The 18,922-nt window shown below is 37.5% G+C and overlaps 1 protein-coding gene across 2 annotated transcripts; it reads right to left on the reverse strand.

The window, feature by feature from the left end:
• Window positions 1-24: 24 nt before the first annotated feature.
• On the reverse strand, window positions 25-18,709 carry stom (stomatin). Of its 2 annotated transcripts, XM_041810781.1 has the most exons (8): window positions 18,554-18,706; window positions 16,502-16,525; window positions 16,030-16,139; window positions 14,442-14,514; window positions 11,417-11,499; window positions 11,002-11,205; window positions 4,061-4,195; window positions 25-3,953 (listed from the first exon to the last, which is right to left on the reverse strand). In XM_041810781.1, the coding sequence occupies exons 1-8, from the start codon at window positions 18,612-18,614 to the stop codon at window positions 3,765-3,767; spliced, it is 879 nt and encodes a 292-aa protein (XP_041666715.1). In that variant the 5' UTR covers window positions 18,615-18,706; the 3' UTR covers window positions 25-3,764. The 2 variants fall into 2 exon arrangements, with proteins under 2 accessions (XP_041666715.1, XP_041666716.1); XM_041810782.1 differs by lacking the exon at window positions 16,502-16,525 and having other exon boundaries at window positions 18,554-18,709.
• Between the last annotated feature and the right edge of the window lie 213 nt (window positions 18,710-18,922).

The following is an 18,922-nucleotide window of genomic DNA, read 5'->3' on the forward strand; positions in this document are numbered from 1 at the left end:
AAACACAAAATACAAAAAGCTTTTTGATCATCTTTATTTGAGGTCTTTGTATACAAGTAATGTCAACATAAAACCATATGGAACTGCAGTAAAGTGTACAAAAAGTTATAATAAACCAATTCAAGATATTCAGAGCAAAACTTCAAAAGTTATAACATTTTAACAGGCTTTACAAAAGAACAATACACTTGAATTCTTTTTGTTCTTCTTGCGACAGCCAAATTACAAGACAATTAAAAGATTCACTTTGAGCACATTGCTTGACAGTGCCACCACCGAGATGAACATTTCAGAGAAACTGCACAACCCCCCACACTTGGGGGGTCCTATGTGACCATGTCTCTCCCTTCTGTAACAGGCTTCAAAACTAAGCTTTTTGACTTAGCATGCGTATCCTGAACGTAGGCATAACAGAGCAAAGAAGTGAAGAAATTAAGCAATGTAACAGATTTTGTATTGTGTAACAACAGAAAAGTATAAATATAAATGTAGCTACTGCAAATCTATTCAAACCTCATAGACTATATTTATCTACGTATGTATGTAATTCATATATATCTGATGAGACTACTGAGACACACAGAGAATATTATACCAATGTTTATTAACACTCCTGTCCTTGATATGTCTAAAGGAGGGTAACTATTACAACAATATATCAGATATAAGATACTATAGATAGAAAGATATTTACTATTTGGTTTGTTTGCTTACACCCAGAAAGAGCACACATGTAGAGAGAACAGATTTAAAAAAGGAATAAAATACTCTGACTTTTTCATCTGAAAGTGCATAGAAATGTGATATTAAGCATTAAAATGACTCTATGGCAGTAGGTTAAGGCTTTCGGCTGAAAGATTTGCAATATATTTTATTCCAACAGTCCCTGCTGTTCAGCAGTGGAGCCGGACAGGGTGGACAAATTATTAGGAACAACTCTTTAAGGTGTTTTCAGACCTATAGTTTGTTTCCACTGGTATGAATTTTGAACTAGTCTGTAGCATTGCTGATAATTACCTCAGTTTTTGTTTGCATAGATGTTTAAAAGCTAAAAGGAAAATGCTTTTATTTGGGCTTTGGTCTTTATTTGGATAGGAAAGCTGAAAAGAGAGCAAAACTGGTGCCCAGGAAAATGCTGTTTAATTGATTGGAACATCTGCTCAACCACTGTCATTGTTTCCGCAGATCTGTTAGGTCTGTCTTTGCTCTTCAACTACAATAGCTGCTTTAATCCACAAAAGCACATGGCTTCATGCAGTGAGGTCAAAATGAAGGCTGAGAATTGAAATTCAGTACCAACATTGTACTGGTACCAACACATCTGATACCTACTAAACCAATGGTGTGTGTGGGGTCTTAAAAAATATCAAAAGCTGATCAATTGATTTAGCCAAATTGAAAGCTTTTAAAAAGTATTTAAAAGCCTTAAATGCAAGACTTGAATGTTTTAAATTTTGTTGCTTTTTAAAAAAATTATATTCACTAAATGGTGTTATTGGTTTTGCTGCTTTTAAATTCTATTTCATTTTAATCACATGTGATTTTCTTTTAAAACACCACCAGATTATTAAAATGAATATAACTCAACTATAATGAGCTATATTTTCTCAGCTGCAACAGTAAAGTGATCATGGACGCATCAATGCATCAAAATCCAAATTAGAGAATTTGCAATACTGCTGTAAAAACCCATTTATTTTCTTAAAAAATAGGATCTTTAATTGTCAGCTACCTTATGGTATCAAATCAATGTCTTTTCACTCATTTTCTAATCTTAAAATGCTTCAAGAAAGCTTAATTTGCATACTACAAGAAATTCTACTGAATGTTGTCACATTTTTATCCCACAATCAGCACAAAAATACAAAACTGTGTCTCTAATGTATTGGGCTGGAGATTGTACATGGGATGTAGTCCAAAAAATGTATGAAGATGGTTTTGAAAAAGGTATTAAAAAGTATCAAATTTAGTGTCCAATTTTCTGTATATACTCTGCAATACCTCGCCAGCCCAATGAAAGGCAAGAAATATGTTATGGAATTTGTGTGATTTATGTGCATTCACTTTATTTCAGCTGAGCTGTCTTTAAATTGTTTTGCTGTTTGGAGTAATATCTCTGCTCTGCTTGCATTTTCCTACCAGGAACTAATCACATCGACTAACACATTAACGTTACTGTTTGTCTCTGATGCAACGCCAGAATATGAATTTTGCGAGAAGTTACAATTGATTCCTTTCAGTTACCCATGTTCCTCTTACAGATATTTCTGCAAATCATTCACGATACCCTTTTATTCTCCTGCTGACTTTCAACACACTTTCTTTCTTTTAAAAGTATTGGTTCAGGCACCGTTAAGGCACAAGCACCATATAAAAGGTATTGAATTTAGCACCGGTATCAAAAAAAAAACAAAAAAAAAAACGAACAATACCTAACCCTAGTCAAAATGATGTTATGTTCTTACTACAAATGAACTGTACCAGAGTCTGAAAACTGGGGATCAAGACCCACCTTTTCAGGTAATCTCAATATGGTTTAATTGATCCATACCAGTGAAAACAAACATTACTAACTTGGAAAAGAGACTTGAGTTCATTCTAAATAGGTTGGGTGTGAAAAAAACCTAAAAAACACAGAGCACCACCTGTGCAGCTGATTATACTGACATTTGAGTGGTCTAATCTGTAGTGAACCTTTTAATTTCTCCACCCTTCCAAATATAGCATAGAGTATGAATAGAAAGCTTACTGTAAACATGTACAAGTGACGCCGTGGCTAGCAGCCAGACTGTCAAGCTTAAGTTGATTTTTAGCTTGTAATTCGAGACTAAAGTGTGTGTTTCTGTATGCCACTTTTCATATCTACCTCTCGTGCTGGTTAGTAATGTGACAAAGTGAGCCAAACACGATCCATTTCAGGATTAAATCATGCCACAAAAAATCTCCATATCTCGTGCTGTTTATCCACCATATTTTTAACACTTTATATTGTGAAAATGCAAAGTTGATCTTTAAACCAACTTGCTCGCTTTGAAAGTGAGTGAAAAAAGTTAGTATAATGGCTGAAATACAGTAGATAGGATACTGTAAGTCCTGTCGTGTTCTTCAAGTGTGTGATGTCATTTCATTCAAGGAGTTCTACATTAAAATTTAGAAAAAGCAGTCATGGCACATTGAAGAGTGTATTTTTACAGAGGGAATAAAGCTGTAAGAATCTACCAGCTGATACCTACAATTACTTTAAACCATTAAACAGCATGAGTTAATGATAATGAACTGGCAGTTGTAGTAAGAGACAACAACGATCATGAGGAGAAAAATGTATGCAATTTTGTCTGTGTGTGTGTGGGTGTGTGTGTGTGTGTGTGTGTGCAGTGTAAGGCTTCTAACACAGCAGGCACTTTGCTTTGAATGAGTGTAAAACTGATCAGATGGTTTTGGATCCTTTCTATTCAGACAGTTTAGAAAAGAATTAAAAAAACCCAGAATAAAACTTAACACTTCTGCTGCAAAGTGACCATTTTTGTTCAACTCTTACATCTAAAAATTCAGTCAGGTCAATCTAAGGCATGTGACAATGTACTAAACTGCACATTTTACGCTCAGCTTATCTCTTTGAGTTGTCTTTTTATCTGAAAGTAAAACACATTTTTAAATTTTAATGTAGCAACTAAATCATTTTGTTTTTAAAGCAGTATTCTAAATATGTGTGCATGTGTAAATGTTATCTTGCGTGAATGTGATTGCTGTGTTCTAGACTTCCCTCAGTGTTTAATAAACCCCTGCATCATCTCCAGCGGCAGCGGGAAGATGATGGTGGAGTTCTTCTCGGCAGCGATGGTGTTGAGGGTCTGAAGGTAACGCAGCTGCAGGGCTGACGGGGACTCTGCAATCACAAGAGAGGCCTCCTTCAGTGCGCGTGAGGCGTTCATCTCTCCTTCTGCAGCAATCACCTGGAGTAGGGGAACAAGAGAGGTGAGATGATGATTGAAACAAAAAGCTGTGAAATAGGCTTGTTAAGGGCTGTTCATAGGTCTGAGTGGATGTGTTATAACTGCACCTTGGCTCTGGCCTCACGGCTGGCCTCTGCCTCAGCAGCCATGGCTCTCTGCAGCTGAAGAGGTAGCTTGACATCTTTGATCTCCACTCGCTCCACCTTGATCCCCCAGTCATCAGTAGCATCATCGAGAGTGGACTAAGAAGACAAAGATATGAGAATTCAACATTTGTAAGAATATTTATCCTTTTTCACCTTTACGCTCTAGAGCATTTTTTGGGACATGGCAGTAGATAGAGTTAAGAGCTGGGAAGAGAGTGGGGAGTGGCATGCTAAAAAGGAGCAGCAGGCCAGATTTGAACCTGGGCCACCTGCCTATGTGCATGGGGTGGGCAGACATAATCACCAAGATACTATTTAACATATTTTAAAGGTAATTCTTAAGAGGCTCTGTTAAAATGTCTTATTTTGTCAGGATGTTGTAAGGCCAGGCCAGTTAATCAATACAGCATATTTCAGAGACAAAGCTGTTCAAAGTGCTTTATAAAACACATCAAACGCATCATGAAAAAGAAAAAAAGTGTCACAATAAAAAAGGGATATTTGATAATCATAAGAATAAAACATAAAAAAACATATTTAAATGTTAGTGTAAAGTCCTGTAAAGTTAGAATCAGATATTAGACCAATAAAGTAATTTAATAATAATAATAATAATAATAATAATAATAAATTAGCCACACTTCACAAACTCCTTTTTATTATTATATTATACTTGCCTTCAGTTTGACGGGATAGCCAAAGAGAGACAGGAAATATGGGGACAGAAAGTCAGGGAAGACATGCAAACATCCCAAGACTGGGATTTGACACTGCAACCAGTGTGCTGAGGACTATAGCGTCAGCATATGGGCACCTGCTCTACCAACTGAGCTAAACCAGCACCCACAAATGCCTTTTTGTACAATAATCACAATATTATCTCATTTTAAGTGCCCATGTTTGATAAGGTTTCAAGTAAACTGCCTTGTATTACCAAAACCATCCAGCAGATGGCACTCATCCACATGTTTCTCTCCTGTTAGAGAAAATTACATTGGGAGTGCTGATGGACTAAATATAAAACAAATGCTTCTTAATCATGGATGCATTAAAATGGTACAGACACAAGAATAATTATTCCTTAAATAACTTAAAGGACACCAAGCCAGAGCTCTAGTAAATTATGTGGATTATGTGGTAAAAAATGAGACGAATCCTTAACTCTCAACTTATTGTCTACAGCAGCATTTCTCTATCTTTTTTCTGTCAAGGCACCAGTGTGGGGAATTTGTACCTGCCCCCAGCCAAATGCATATTATTTTAAGCAGTCTGGTGAATTTGCTAAGTTCTAACTTCCAAAAAAAAAAGCAGCAGCTTCTATTTTCATTTAACATTAGCATTAATTATTACTAGGCTTGGACTTCTATACATTTCACCTCTCCTCTGAAATGCTTCTTCAGCTCACAGATCTAGCAATAACCAATACTCTAGGGCAGTGGTTTTTAAATGGTGTAGTGAGGCACATTGGTGTGCCTTGTGGCAAGATTATGTGTGCTGTGGGAAAAAAAAAACAAGTCAGTATAAGAAGTAAACAACTAGAAATCAGAAATGCGCATTACAATTTGCGCAATATCAGTATCAGCAGAAATTAGCTTAAAAAGTTAATTATCAGTAAAAAACAGGTATAAAGATTTCTGCTGATATTTACAACCAATATATCATCTGTAAATGTCAGCCCATACTGGCTGTCAATATCACTCTATATTGGCTGTATAATATAATATAATAATATATAATAATATCGCCTTATATTAGCTGTAAATGTCTGCCTATATCTTATTTAAATATTGGCCTATATCAGACATAAGTATCAGCCTGTATTAGCTCTAAATAGTTGCCTATATTGGTTGTAAATACTGGCCAATTGCTGGAAATATAGACCTCTCTCAACTGTAAAATATGGGCCTCAAAGTAGATTATTAGCAAATTATTATCAGTCTGATATCAGTATCGGCAGATATTATCTTAAAAACACAATTATTGGCGCGCCGGTGGTCGAGTGGTTGAGGCGCATGCCGTGTACGCAGGCGACCCGGGTTCGAGTCCGGCCCGTGGCACTATTTCCTGCATGTCTCTCCCCGCTCTCTCCCCTGTTTCCGACTCTATCCCCTGTCCTATACTATCGAATAAGGGCAAAAAGGCCAAAAATAAATCTTTAAAAAAAAAAAAAAAAAAAAACCACAATTATTGGCATCGGCAGATATCTAAATTTCTGCCAATATTTACAACCAGTATTTTGGCTGTATCAGCATATACCAACTGTAAACTTGACCATACATACTAATTAGTTTGTAAGTTTCAAGTTGGACCAACAGACCAGCGTCAGTAAAAGTCTTTTTCTTTGTTCATTTTCATTGTGTTGCTCATTTCTTGCCCTTTAAAGTGTGTCTTAATGACTTAAATTTTTTTCTTTGTTCATCTTTCAACTTTGAAATGGGTTCAAATGACTGAGGTTTAAGGTCTAAAATACTTGTTTAAATATCTGTATCAATATCAGTTTCTGCTGAAATCAATCTACAAATACCAGCCCATTGGATATCTGCAAAAATCCAATATTGGGCATCCTTCGGCCTATATTGGCTGTAAATATCGCTCTTTATTGGATGTAAATATCAGCCGATGATGCCTGTATATGTTGGCCATTAACAGTTGTAAATAACGGCCTATATTTGGCTGTAGATATTGCCCTATATTGGCTGTAAATATCACCCTATATTGGCTGCAAATATTGGCCAAGGCCAATAATGACTGGTGATAGCGGCCAATAACAGCTGTTAATATTTGCATATATTGGCTGTGAATATCAGCCAACTATGGCTGTAAATATTAGCCTATATCAGCTGCAAATATTGGCCTATACTGGCAGTAATGGCTGAAGTATCTGCCTTTTTTGAGTGTAAATATCAGTCTTGATTGGCTATAAATATCTGACTATATCAGCTGTAAATAGCTGCCTATATCTTATTTAGATATTGGCCTTTATCAGACGTAAGCATCAGCCTATATCGGTTGTAAATACTTGTCAATATTGGCTGTGAATAAAGCCCTATATCAACTGCATAAAACTGTAAATATTGGCCTAAAAAGTCTTTAAATATCAGCCTATATTGGCTGTAAATATTGGTCTTTACTGGCTGTAAACATCAGCCTTTTCATCTCTAAATATCAGCTAACCTGACATGCCAGATGGATTTGTTTCACACATCCATCTGGAAAACCTTCAATACTAAGCGTTTGGGAAAGGGCAGAGAATTTTTTAAAAACCCGGGAGTGTGACTGGATGAATGTTCTGCCTGTCACATCTTTACGAGCCAATCAGAGCAACAAAACATGCGACGTAGCCGCGACTGAGGTACACATGTGCAGCCACCTAAGAATAACGTAAATGGCGACTAAAGACATGTCAGTACATGACTTTTGTCATTTTTGAAAAGAAAACAACTCACTGCTCTTCTTTGTTCTTTAATGAAGAAATGTTGTCAAGTTCTGATAAAACTGGCGCTTTAGCAGCATCCACCCTAAGCCATAATTGCACCGGCCTCTTGTTACTGTTTGCTTACGTCACCATTCCACTGTCCCTGAATGTACTGCCCTTTGTCCCTGATTGGTCCTGTCACTTTCTAACCGGGCTCAAAAGGTTCAAAAAGGAGCTTTGCAAGATGGATTCGCCAGTGAGAAACATGGAACGGGCGTATCCATCTGCTTTGCGAGGTTAAATATTGGCCATATCAGCTGTAAAAATCTGCCTGCATCTAATGTAAATATCCGCCTTTCAGTTGTAAATATTTCCCCATAATGGCTGTCATAATTATTTTATAGTGGCTAAATTATCTGCCTATATCTTCTGTAAATATTGGTCTACATTGGTAGTAAATAATATCTATATGTCCAAATACGTTTGTGAAGTTTTAGTTTGGACCAAAAGACCTATGTGAAGCGAAGTCATTGTTTTTGTGTATCATCATTTTTTAAACTTCATTTGTATAGATATTAAGCCAAGTAACACATGGTGAAGTGGCTGTTTTGCATGGATATGAATTTTGTGTGCCTTGAGATTTAAGTTTGATCCTAGGTGTGCTTTGGACAAAAAAAAAGTTTGAAAACCACTGCTCTAGGGTGAGCTTTAACAGCTGCTCTAGGGTGGAAAAAAGGCAGGGCTGGCTATAGGATGATTAAATATAACAAAGAGCCAATGGTAATAATAAATAATGATCATAAATTTCCTTTCAGTCCCAAATTGTTTACCAGTTTCAGCACTTAACTAGATATAAAATATCAAAATAAAAATGAACTACTTGAGTGGTGTAATTAAATTAGCTACTGTACAAGGTACTGTATTTGTATTTAATTCTAATGCGGTTTTCAGCTCTAAATCATGTTCACACATGTGCTCTTAAAAACTAGCCTAAAAAGTCAAACTTACTCCATGCCAGATGATGGCAGTAATGCACAATTTGCTTTTTTTAACCCCTGGCCCAATACTAACAGGAGAAAGGACGTTTAGTCTTTTCTGCTTTGTTTTACCCCTGATCTTAAGAGTTAAAAACATAAATGTTCATGCTTTGTGTATCATAATTCTGAACTTGTGCAGTCTATTTGACTTTAATAATGTATTTATCACTGATGAACCTTCAAAGTGCATGCATCACAAATAATCACTTACAAAAGCTGGAAGTTTAATGAAAAAATCAATAATTGAACTCAAATGCAATCTAGCAGCTGTGCTCTACATCTAACACAGGATTACCTAAGGTTTTCTAAATCTACAGTTTGTACACATTTTAACAGCAGTTTGTTAGTTTCAATATGAGTTTAGGCAAACCTGGCTGTGAGCAGGCAAGGTGGCACTGTAATCCTCCATTCTGTTTCCTCTTCCAGTCAGTCTGTGTTATTGGAGCTTCGTTTTATTGCCTACATTTATTCTGACTGACTGCATTAGAGGTCTTCTGTTTACTGTTTTACTGTGCAGTATTAGAGGGGTCTAACCTTATACTTTTAGCATATTCAAAAAAGTTTTTTCCAAAGGTGTCTTGAAGGTGAATATGAACTCTGCTGACATGATGACTCCTTGGCAGCAGGACTGTAAAATTGTTTCACGTGAAGTTATTTAAAATACATGCATACAGGCATGCATGGGGTAGATGGTAAGTTTTGTCTTGTCACTGCGGTGACAGGATCATGCTGTGGGGATGCTTCTCAGCAGCCAGCCTGAAGGGCTTGTCCCTTATTAACCATTTTATATTTTTATTTAATTGCCATTTCTTTGTGTAAATCTGGTTTTCCTCTGACATTAGAGGGTTTTTTGTAAAAAAAACAAAACAAAAACAAAAACAAAAAAAAAAAAAAAAAACAAAAAAGAAAAGAAAAAAAAGAAAAATGCATTGACCATGATTTATTTAGAACATTCATTCAAGGGTGACACATCCAAGTGGGTAAATACTTTTTATAGGCGCTGTAACCATACATAAAAAAACAATACATTACTTTGTGCAACTTAAGGTAACTCAATGTAACGCAAGTTAGTTAATTGCTACTAGTCATGCCCAACTTTGTCATATTATCTCTTCAACTTAATCTTAATTTTGTTCTTAGAAAATTAGATATCAGAGTTTACCGTACTAAAAGATTGTAGTGAAAGCCCACCAAAGTTAATACCATGAAACGTAACTTGGGCGTGACTTAACCATGGGTCAATGCAGACAGTGAAGGTACAGTGGGGGATCAAGAAGAAGATCTGAACTGGCATATGTGGTTGTGTGTTCACAGAAGTCTCAAATGCAAGGAATTAGCATAAGGCCCTGACCTTTGACCTAAGAAACCTAATAATCTAATTACATCATTCTAAGTCAGAGTGGGCATTTGTGAAAAATCTCTCAAAACGTACTTCAGATATCATGTTCAAAAGTAAGGGAGAAAAGTTAAGGCCTGGCAATGGAGGCCCATCTTTTTGTGCCAGGTACAACAGCAGATGCAGCAGATGACATATGCTCAGTTGCTGCACAGGTGCTCCTACACAACTGATCTAAAGAGATTTTGTCTTCTTGCTCTGCTGTGTCATCTTGCTATATTACATTACTTCTTGGTGTGTTTTGTTGCATCTGCCTCTTCTGCTGCTTTTGTTGTCTTTTACTCTGCCATGTTTCAATGCCTATTTTCTCCACTCAGACTTTAATGTCAAAAGACTGCATGCACCAGGCTGTGACATCTGAAACAGATGCCCACATTGTGACTGTGGGGGGTGAATGTACATACCTTTAAACCCTTATTATTAAGATTTACTTGACCTACTAAGTAGCCATAAGCCATATTTTTTCTGAGAGCTAGGGCAGAATTGTGTTATTTGTGTAGAAATTCCCACTGCATCTCAAAAAAATAGATTAATCAAATACTGATTAAAAAAAAGACAGAGAAAATATATTCTTAGCAGTTCCTTGCCAAACATATAAAGCATTCAGGAGGCCTATTCATAAGTGAAATGATACAAGGTTAATGTTTTTATGGGATAAAGCTTATGAGATGTTTTCAGCTGGATACTTTTGAAATATTTATTAGTTTTTCCAAAGTTGCCTACCCCATCTAATTAAGTCGTATTTATCACACCTAAGTACTTAAGACCTCATATTTCGTTATAAACAATATGGAGCCATCTTCTGGACCACAAAGCAACCTACCTCCATCTACTGCTCTCACAGGGAGCATATTTTCAGTTCAGGAAGGTCAGGGTTGGGATATATAGGTTGGAATATTGTTTTCTACATGCTTAAGTAAAAGTGCAATTATTTCAGTAGATGAAAGTCAAGCATTTATACCCTGGTAATTCTAGGAAGTCTAGTACAACTAGCATGTTGTTTTGATTACACTGCAAGTTGACAGCAAGTGAACTGACAGCAACTGTACTCTACCTGCATACTGTGTGCGATTTCCTCACGGTCAGACAGGATCTCTGCCAAGTTCTTGGTACCCAGGACGTTCCTCAGGGTGGTCTGGGCCAACAGCCGGGTAGCAGCATCGGCATTAGTGATGTTAGCCACAGCCAGGGTAGCATTCTGGACCCGGTAGTACACCACGCCATCCACACTCACTGTCACAGAGTCTTTGGTCAAAACCTGAGAGCAAGTTAGTAATTGACAAAGAAATAAAAGATTAAAAAAATGTTAAGTGATATGGTGAGGAAAATGTTCAAGACAGCTCTACTAATCAATGCATGCTTTTGGGTTGGCTGCCTCAAGATTCTGCACAATTATCTTGATGTCCTTTGAATTCCACTGAATGTGACAAAGTATTTGTTTAATGTAATTGGAAGTGTGTGTGTCATACCTCTTGCGGTGGGATGTCGAAGGTAATGGTGCGCATGTCCACATTAATAAAGCTGTCAGTGCACGGCACAACGAAGAACAGCCCTGTGGTATCACAAGAATGCAAATAGTTTTAACAAAGACTAAAGCTGCTGTAAACACAATAATGAGGAAGCTTCTACGCAAATGTTTGAAAACACCGGGATGAATGAAAGTCGGGCATGGGGCCAAGTCAAGCTCTCTTTATAAGACTGCAGCTGTGCTGACAGCGAGGCAAAGCTGTGGATATTTGCTGCTTTCATAAGCCTGTTTCAAGTCACAATGATTAGTGCATTAAACAACACTAGGCATGTGCCTGAGTGAAACAGACATGTGCTAGGTGTGCAATCATTTAGCAAACATTAATGCTGCCACACCAGTTAGAGACAAGTGGGCTGCATTTCCTGACAGGATATTGTGTATTTAAACGGTGAGATCACTGCCATCTGTTCAGGAGAAGAAATGAAGACAACAGCAGTCTTCTCATGCCGTTTCTACCGTGACATTTCCAGCAACAATCACATTTCCTGTCAGACAAAAAGAGCGGCCTTGGTTGCTCTCACAGACGCTGTAAACCATCATATGGTGCAGTGGAAAATTCCACTCTTGGAAAAAAAAAAAGCCTTGTTCATCAATAAAAATCTCTGTTGATGGCAGAAGAAAATTGTTTACAGATGGGAAATGTTTCACAAACACAATCATTTATAATAAACTATTCCCACCAGCCTTTTTCTGACTAAATATGCAGAGAAATGTTCTAAAGCACTATTATATAACAGATGTTATAGTCGGAGTCAGAGCCAGACTGTGAGCGTGAGGGTAAGGGGCATTACGGGAAACCAAATGCTGAATTCAACTTTGGCATTGGCTCCTCCTGCTTCTCATGAATGTGGAGTTTGCTGGCGGAGAGCTATTATTACTCCACTCTGTCACAAACAGGAGTCCCCTGGCACTCCGAGGAGTCACATTTCAGCATTTTGAGAGGACACCAAATGGTTTTTAGATCCAGTTAAACAAGAAATCAAACAAAGAGAGACAGTGAGTTATGAGATGTATGCAAATTATTACTCATGGGAGTCTGTATTTTTTTACCTACACAAATACGATGCCTTTCAAATCAGAGGACACATCACTAAGAGGAGAATGATGAAGGCACTCAGACATAAAACAGACAGAAATACAGAGGAATTGCCAGACATATGGCTCTGAGGGCCCTTATTAATGGGGCCTCAGTGAACTTGCATACGCTTGTGCTTATGTATGTTGAACTCTGAGGCAGGGCACCCTCTCATTGTTATTATTAGGCCTAAATATTTTCAATTTTTAGTCCTTTTTTTGTACCACTGAAGGGAGGGGCTTCATGGGAAAGTACTACAGCTATTCATATCCCTGTATAGATAATCATGACAGTGAGTGGGTTTCTATTGTTCATCTGCAGCTCTTATAATCCTACTTGTTATTGTCTTAACAAAAATACTGATTATAAACCCAGTAAAGTGTTGAAATCCATCGTAGTTTGATTTATATAAAATTGTTCAGGTAGCATTTTCAGGATCTTCATCATTGGGATAAGGGCTTTCTCAGGTTTTTGTGTCCTGTTTGCTCTCTCTCACTCTTCCCAATTTAATGTTCATTTTTCTGCTCTGCATGTACCATGCCACCCACTATAAAAGCATGACAGTCATTTAGTTATATCCTCTTACAAAGGGATATTTGTCAGTCCATCACTATATGACCTCAATACAAAGGACACCAAAGTTTTCTGTTAAAACTGGTTGGGAGAGTCTTCAGTTTATGAGCTTCTTGGCATTTCTAAAAATATGACAACCTTAACATAAACCTCTCTGTCCCAAACATAATACAGACTTGGAACATTGTGGAGTTGCATGTTTACCCCCAAAGACACACAACATGTGGTCATGGAGACCACTTCCTTAAGACTGCTGTTGCTGTGTACATTTTCCCACACATCTAAAAGCCAGCAGAGATAAGACCCATTTCTTAGCTTGCACATGAAAAGTCAACAGCTGTTTTTTCAATTTTTTCTATATGACTTTACAACAATGTTGATGCCAACTAAAGCAACACATTGCCATAACAGGTCACAGTTTTTGGCTCTTGCAGGATGTTATACTCAGCATTAAGGAAGATCTGAGCCTCCAAGGACCCTCACAGAAAAAGTAAAGGCATGAGGCTTTGTATGCTTCAAGGTTGACAAAAAAAGACATTACTGTAACCCTTTTTTTATTTGTGTGGGTCCTGGGGGCTCAACTTTTCTTAAGTAGAGGTAGGGGGTAAGATTGTCAAGATTTTAGAAAGCTCATTCTTTTTTGATACCAAATGCTAGTTTTAGCAATACAATAACCCCGATTTCTATGTGCAATAGTACCAAGAGAAACAAAGTTTTGTATTTGTATTTCAAAGATGACACAAGTGGAGAGGCAGTGTGCTGCAATGAGTGATCAAATGAGGGTCGTGTCCTGTTGCTAAAAACAAGTACTGATAAGGAAATATAAGATGTTATTTCCTGACAGTGTCACAGTGGTTACACTCTAAAGAAGTCAGAAACACACCAAGACTTCTACACAGACATGACAAGACAAGATTCAGGGTTTTGTTTGACTAATGCTGAAGATGTTGTTTCTTTTTCCCTGCTGTCTGCCTCGCTTCACTCCGCCCTCAGTCACAGCCTCTATCCTCCCTAAACGTCGACTCACTGGTTGGCAATTTTGTTGATTAAACCTCGGCACATGCTAATTGTCTGTTACAGACAGAGACTAGAGGAAGCACAGACCTACATATAACCGACACCCATCAATTGACTTCTAAATGACAAAAAAAGAAAGAAGATACAGAGAGGAGAAGGACTGCAGCAGGGATGGTGTTACATGGTAAATGCTGTAATCCCATTAGAAAAATGTTGGGGTAAATATATGTTGTATGCAAAAATGCTACTGTATTACAAGTTACAAGTTAGTTGTAATGGTAGTCGATCAACATTGCCTCACCTGGACCTTTGGCTCCTCCTCGCAAAATGCGACCCAGGCGAAAGATAATGGCTCTCTCATACTCCTTCACAATCTGTGTACATAAAAAAACAACACACACATAAATGGCTTTTAGATCGCCTCTCTTATACCACTCTAGTTAGGCACTGTGCAAATGTGACATTGAAACAGTGTTATGTAAACTTATTTGACTTGCTCTTGTTAGTTTATGTTGATTTATTGAATAAAACAGTCCAAGGAAGCATAGTCAGGTTTTCTCCCAATCAGGCCAAAAGCTTTCTCATGCTTTAGTAACCATTTTACAAGCAAAACATATTGTCAGAATTACTCAAAGATCTGTTCTGAGCCAGAATATTACTGTGTATAGCCAAAATGATGTAATCTTTCCAATGACATATGGATGACTGATGCACTATAGCATTCACTATCTCTTCTAACCTAAAAGATGAACGAACGAGAGTCCCCCACCATTTTCAACCTCAGTGTTAATCTGCATGCACCTTGCTCCTAATAATAAAAGCATGTCAGCCATGCGGTTATTGTCGTTTCTGCTGCTTGTAGGCCAGTGGTTGAGGAATTAGTCAGACCACTTCCTTATGACCTCATTACAAAGACCAAAACAGTGGAGCAGTTAAAATTTGCGAGGGGAATCTCCCATTTAGTAGCTTTAGACTAGCCGCACACTAGACCATTTTAAGCCAACTTTGCACCCCTAAGATCTGGGAAGGGTGGGTTCCAACTTGAGGCCCGTTACAAATGACTATTTGTCAAAAAAAATCATCAAGTGTGTGGTGTCAATACAATTATTTTACTGTTCTTGATCAAGTTGGATATGTATGATTCAAAATTGGACTGCTTTTGATGGAATAACCACAACAACCAATGAGAGAGAGAGAGAGCAGATGGGGGAAGTGTCATCAACTGGATGTTACATATTTTTGGCCAAAATCAATATGGTGATATTTATCGTAACGCGTTTTTGCAGGTGTGCTAAGCTGATTCTAAACAGTTTAACTATCAATAAGCAGAACAATGCATTTTATCAAGGCAGATCTGTTAAAGAATGTTTAAGTTTGCAACCTGGTAGCCCAGATGTTTGTGCACTGGACAAGTGTTTCACAACAGTAAAGAGTTAATTATATCACTGTAAGCCAGACAAAATCAGAGAGGGGTCAGGGGTCCTCCTCCAGTAAATTTAGAACATCCAACACTGATTTTTCCTAAATTACGGAGAATAATCGTGCAACAATTCATGCTAAAATTCAAGACCTCTAACTGGTAAAAATCAGACATTTTACAACGTTTTATGGCCTTAAATTTCAAATGTGCAATTTAAGAATATTAAAGACTTTTCAAGGATCTGCGAACCATGTTACTTAATTGGCCTGTTAATCCTGATTCATTCTAATTTTGGAAATTCTAATAGTTCACTTGCTTTTGTGAGACACACATACCCTATTCCAGAGGATGAGTCTGCAGTTCTAATGCCTTGTCAAAACACTCGAGTTCCTTCAATAATAAAGTCTACTCTACCAGCCTGCTTTGTTTGTGCATTGCAAATAAAGGCTGTGTCTATCCAGCAGCTGACCTTAATGCACATCCAAATGGAGAGAGGCAGCGTGACCAGAGTGAGGAGAATAGAAAGCCCGACCAACAGCCAACCACATAAGCCAATGCCAGCATCTGTATTCTCCAAAGCTGGGGAGAGAAGAGGAAAACATGCACAAACATTCATTTATTGGATTTGGTTGTATAGGATTTAAGTAACCAGTATTGAAATAGTTACTTTTCAAAGACATGATCACAAGCAAGGCCTTTCAGATATGCATTAATTTTCTTTAACTAAAAAGCAAAAACTGAGCTGCTGTAATCCATTCATGATAAACACTGGTTAGTCAGTTGTAACCTCGGTTCTGCCCAAATGTATTCACACACATACTGCTCATAGGAAATTGTTAGACAAAACACCTGTAGCCACATTGCCTACTCTGTGCAGGTAGCATTTACTTCAGTCATAATTTAACAAATGACATGCAATCATTCAATGAATGAGATTGTACCTTCAGAATCATATCTGCTTGGACCTATAGACAAAGTTAAGAGTCAGAAGGCTATTTCAGTAGTTTCAGCAAAGCTGCAGAAAACATATACTAAGGGATAAATAGCACAAATTCTTAAGTGGCTGATTAAGTCATTAAAGGTTAAACTTGCAATCACAACAAATAGCCTGGAACAAGGCTGGGAAATTGCTCATAAAGTACGGACATTTGTGTTTGGTAGAGGATTTCTCTGTTGTAACAATGCTTCTTGGCAAAAAGTCTTACACTGTTAGGAAGCCTGTTTATTTCCCCTTTAAATGGTGCCACATTTGTAAGGAACATGTATTTGTGGGGTGAGCAGCTGAGCTGAGTATGTGGGTTGCACCCATAAAAAAATTACCAATTCTCTCTGCCAAAGCCAAACAGCTTATCTTTTCATGTACCATGTTTGGTGGTGATAGGTGGTTTGGATGATTGTACTCTGAAGAAACAAGAGCTATGGTACATTTATTTATTTAACAAACAGGAGCATGTGAAAGAACGATACACAGCCACAGCAGCCCTACAAATTCTGGTTGAAGAATGGGATGCCATCCCAGGCTGGTGACCAGCATGGATAGGAGATGCCAGGCTGTTGTGGCTGTGTATGGTTCGTCCACATGCTACTGAGACTGCTGTTTGTTAAATAAATAAATTGTTAAATTACTAAGATGTCTTGTTTCTTCTGGGTTTATTCATCCAATCCACCAAACACCACCAAACAAGGGTCAATGGCAAAATAATGGCAGAGAAGATCTGGAAAACTTTTCATGGGAACAACCCACATACTTAGCTCTGCTGCTCATCCCACAAATGCATGTTCCTTACAAATGTTGCATTATTTAAGAGGGAAATTAACAGGCTTTCCAATGGTTTTAGACTTATTATCAAGAAGCATCGTTACAGTAAGGAAACACTCTACCAAACAGAAATTTCCTCAGGAAGGTACAGGGTAATACAATTTCTTCAATATTGAAATGCTTAATGCGGTCATTTGGCAAAACAAAAATAGATACTGGACTTAGTGCACAATAAAAAAAATAAGAACAACTGACAGTGATATGCTTGTGGACTTCTGATAATTTATTAAATTTATTTTAAATTATTTAATGTCTAGCCTAAATGGGGAATTATTTTATTGATGTAATTTAAATGGCATTTTTTTTAAAAAATAAGTGGATTGTTCATTTTTACATTTCCCATACACCTGTATGTTAAAAAGTGTGTACCTGGCTGTTAATGAAATGGCCTGTGTGACATTTGGCATATTTAGATTTGACTAATAAGTGATCTTATTTTTGTCGTTTCTTGACAGAAATAACATCAAGCTATATATCACCTATTGTCACTTATCTGTAACATATCATCTGCTTTCTGGTCCATATCGCTCAGCCCTAATGTGGAGTATAATTGTCTCCGCCATGTTCAATCAATCAATTACTTTCTGATTGCACTAAGACCTCACATCTAAGGTCATTCTGTGACTGTGAGTAAACAAACTAGCCCTACCTTGATACAAACACGGAATATTAGCGTCATCAGGATGTCATTCTGAACTGGTTTAACTGATTAATTTAATCCCAGTGACAGTAATTGGCAAAATGAATGACTAGTTTGAAGAGCCAGTGATCAATTCAGCCCTTTGTTTATTTAACTATCTTCTTCTTTTGCTTCGCATAGATAAATAAACTGCAAATGTGGGCGATATTAACCGTTACCTCACTAACGTCCAAGGATTACAAACAGTAGCTCGTGCATGAGTGAAGCATGCTACTTTACGCTAGCACTAGGTTGGTCTGTGTTAGCTTCTACTGTGAGCTAACGTGTAATAACGGCTACATTTGGTATCTTTTCAGGCTTTTAACACCACCTAATTGGACAATTCTGAGTTTAGTAACGATAAAGAAACGTTAAATGTAACTCTGCATTAGCATTTACTCTCGGTCCGCCTACATAGTACGATTAACGTCACTTATTCAGCTCTCTTTTGCAAAGCTTTCCGTAATAGCACACTATTACGACAAAAAGCTTTACCTGCTTGACGTTCACGTCTTCTGCTTTCTTTCATTGCAACTTCTTCACTGTCGTTTTCCATGGTTAAATCAGGATAATGTTTCCCACTGAGCTTAAAAAATGAGTCGACCTGTGTTTACTGGAGTGACCGTGGTTCTGTAAGGGCTGTACGCTGGTGCTCTGGGTATGTTTTACCCTACATTTTGACTTGTAGGCTCTGTGACGCAGAGAGGAGTCCAGTGAGACGTGTAAAAAGGCAGGCGTGATTCCTGACATTGTTGTAGTTCCTATTTCATATTGTGTGAAATTATGAAAAAGCTGTCTATAAGGATTTACAGTAGAAAAAAGTCTGAGATTCAGCTTCCAAAATACTAAGCTACAAAACGGTCA

Source organism: Cheilinus undulatus, linkage group 17, assembly GCF_018320785.1.
Source record: "Cheilinus undulatus linkage group 17, ASM1832078v1, whole genome shotgun sequence".
NCBI lineage: Eukaryota > Metazoa > Chordata > Actinopteri > Labriformes > Labridae > Cheilinus > Cheilinus undulatus.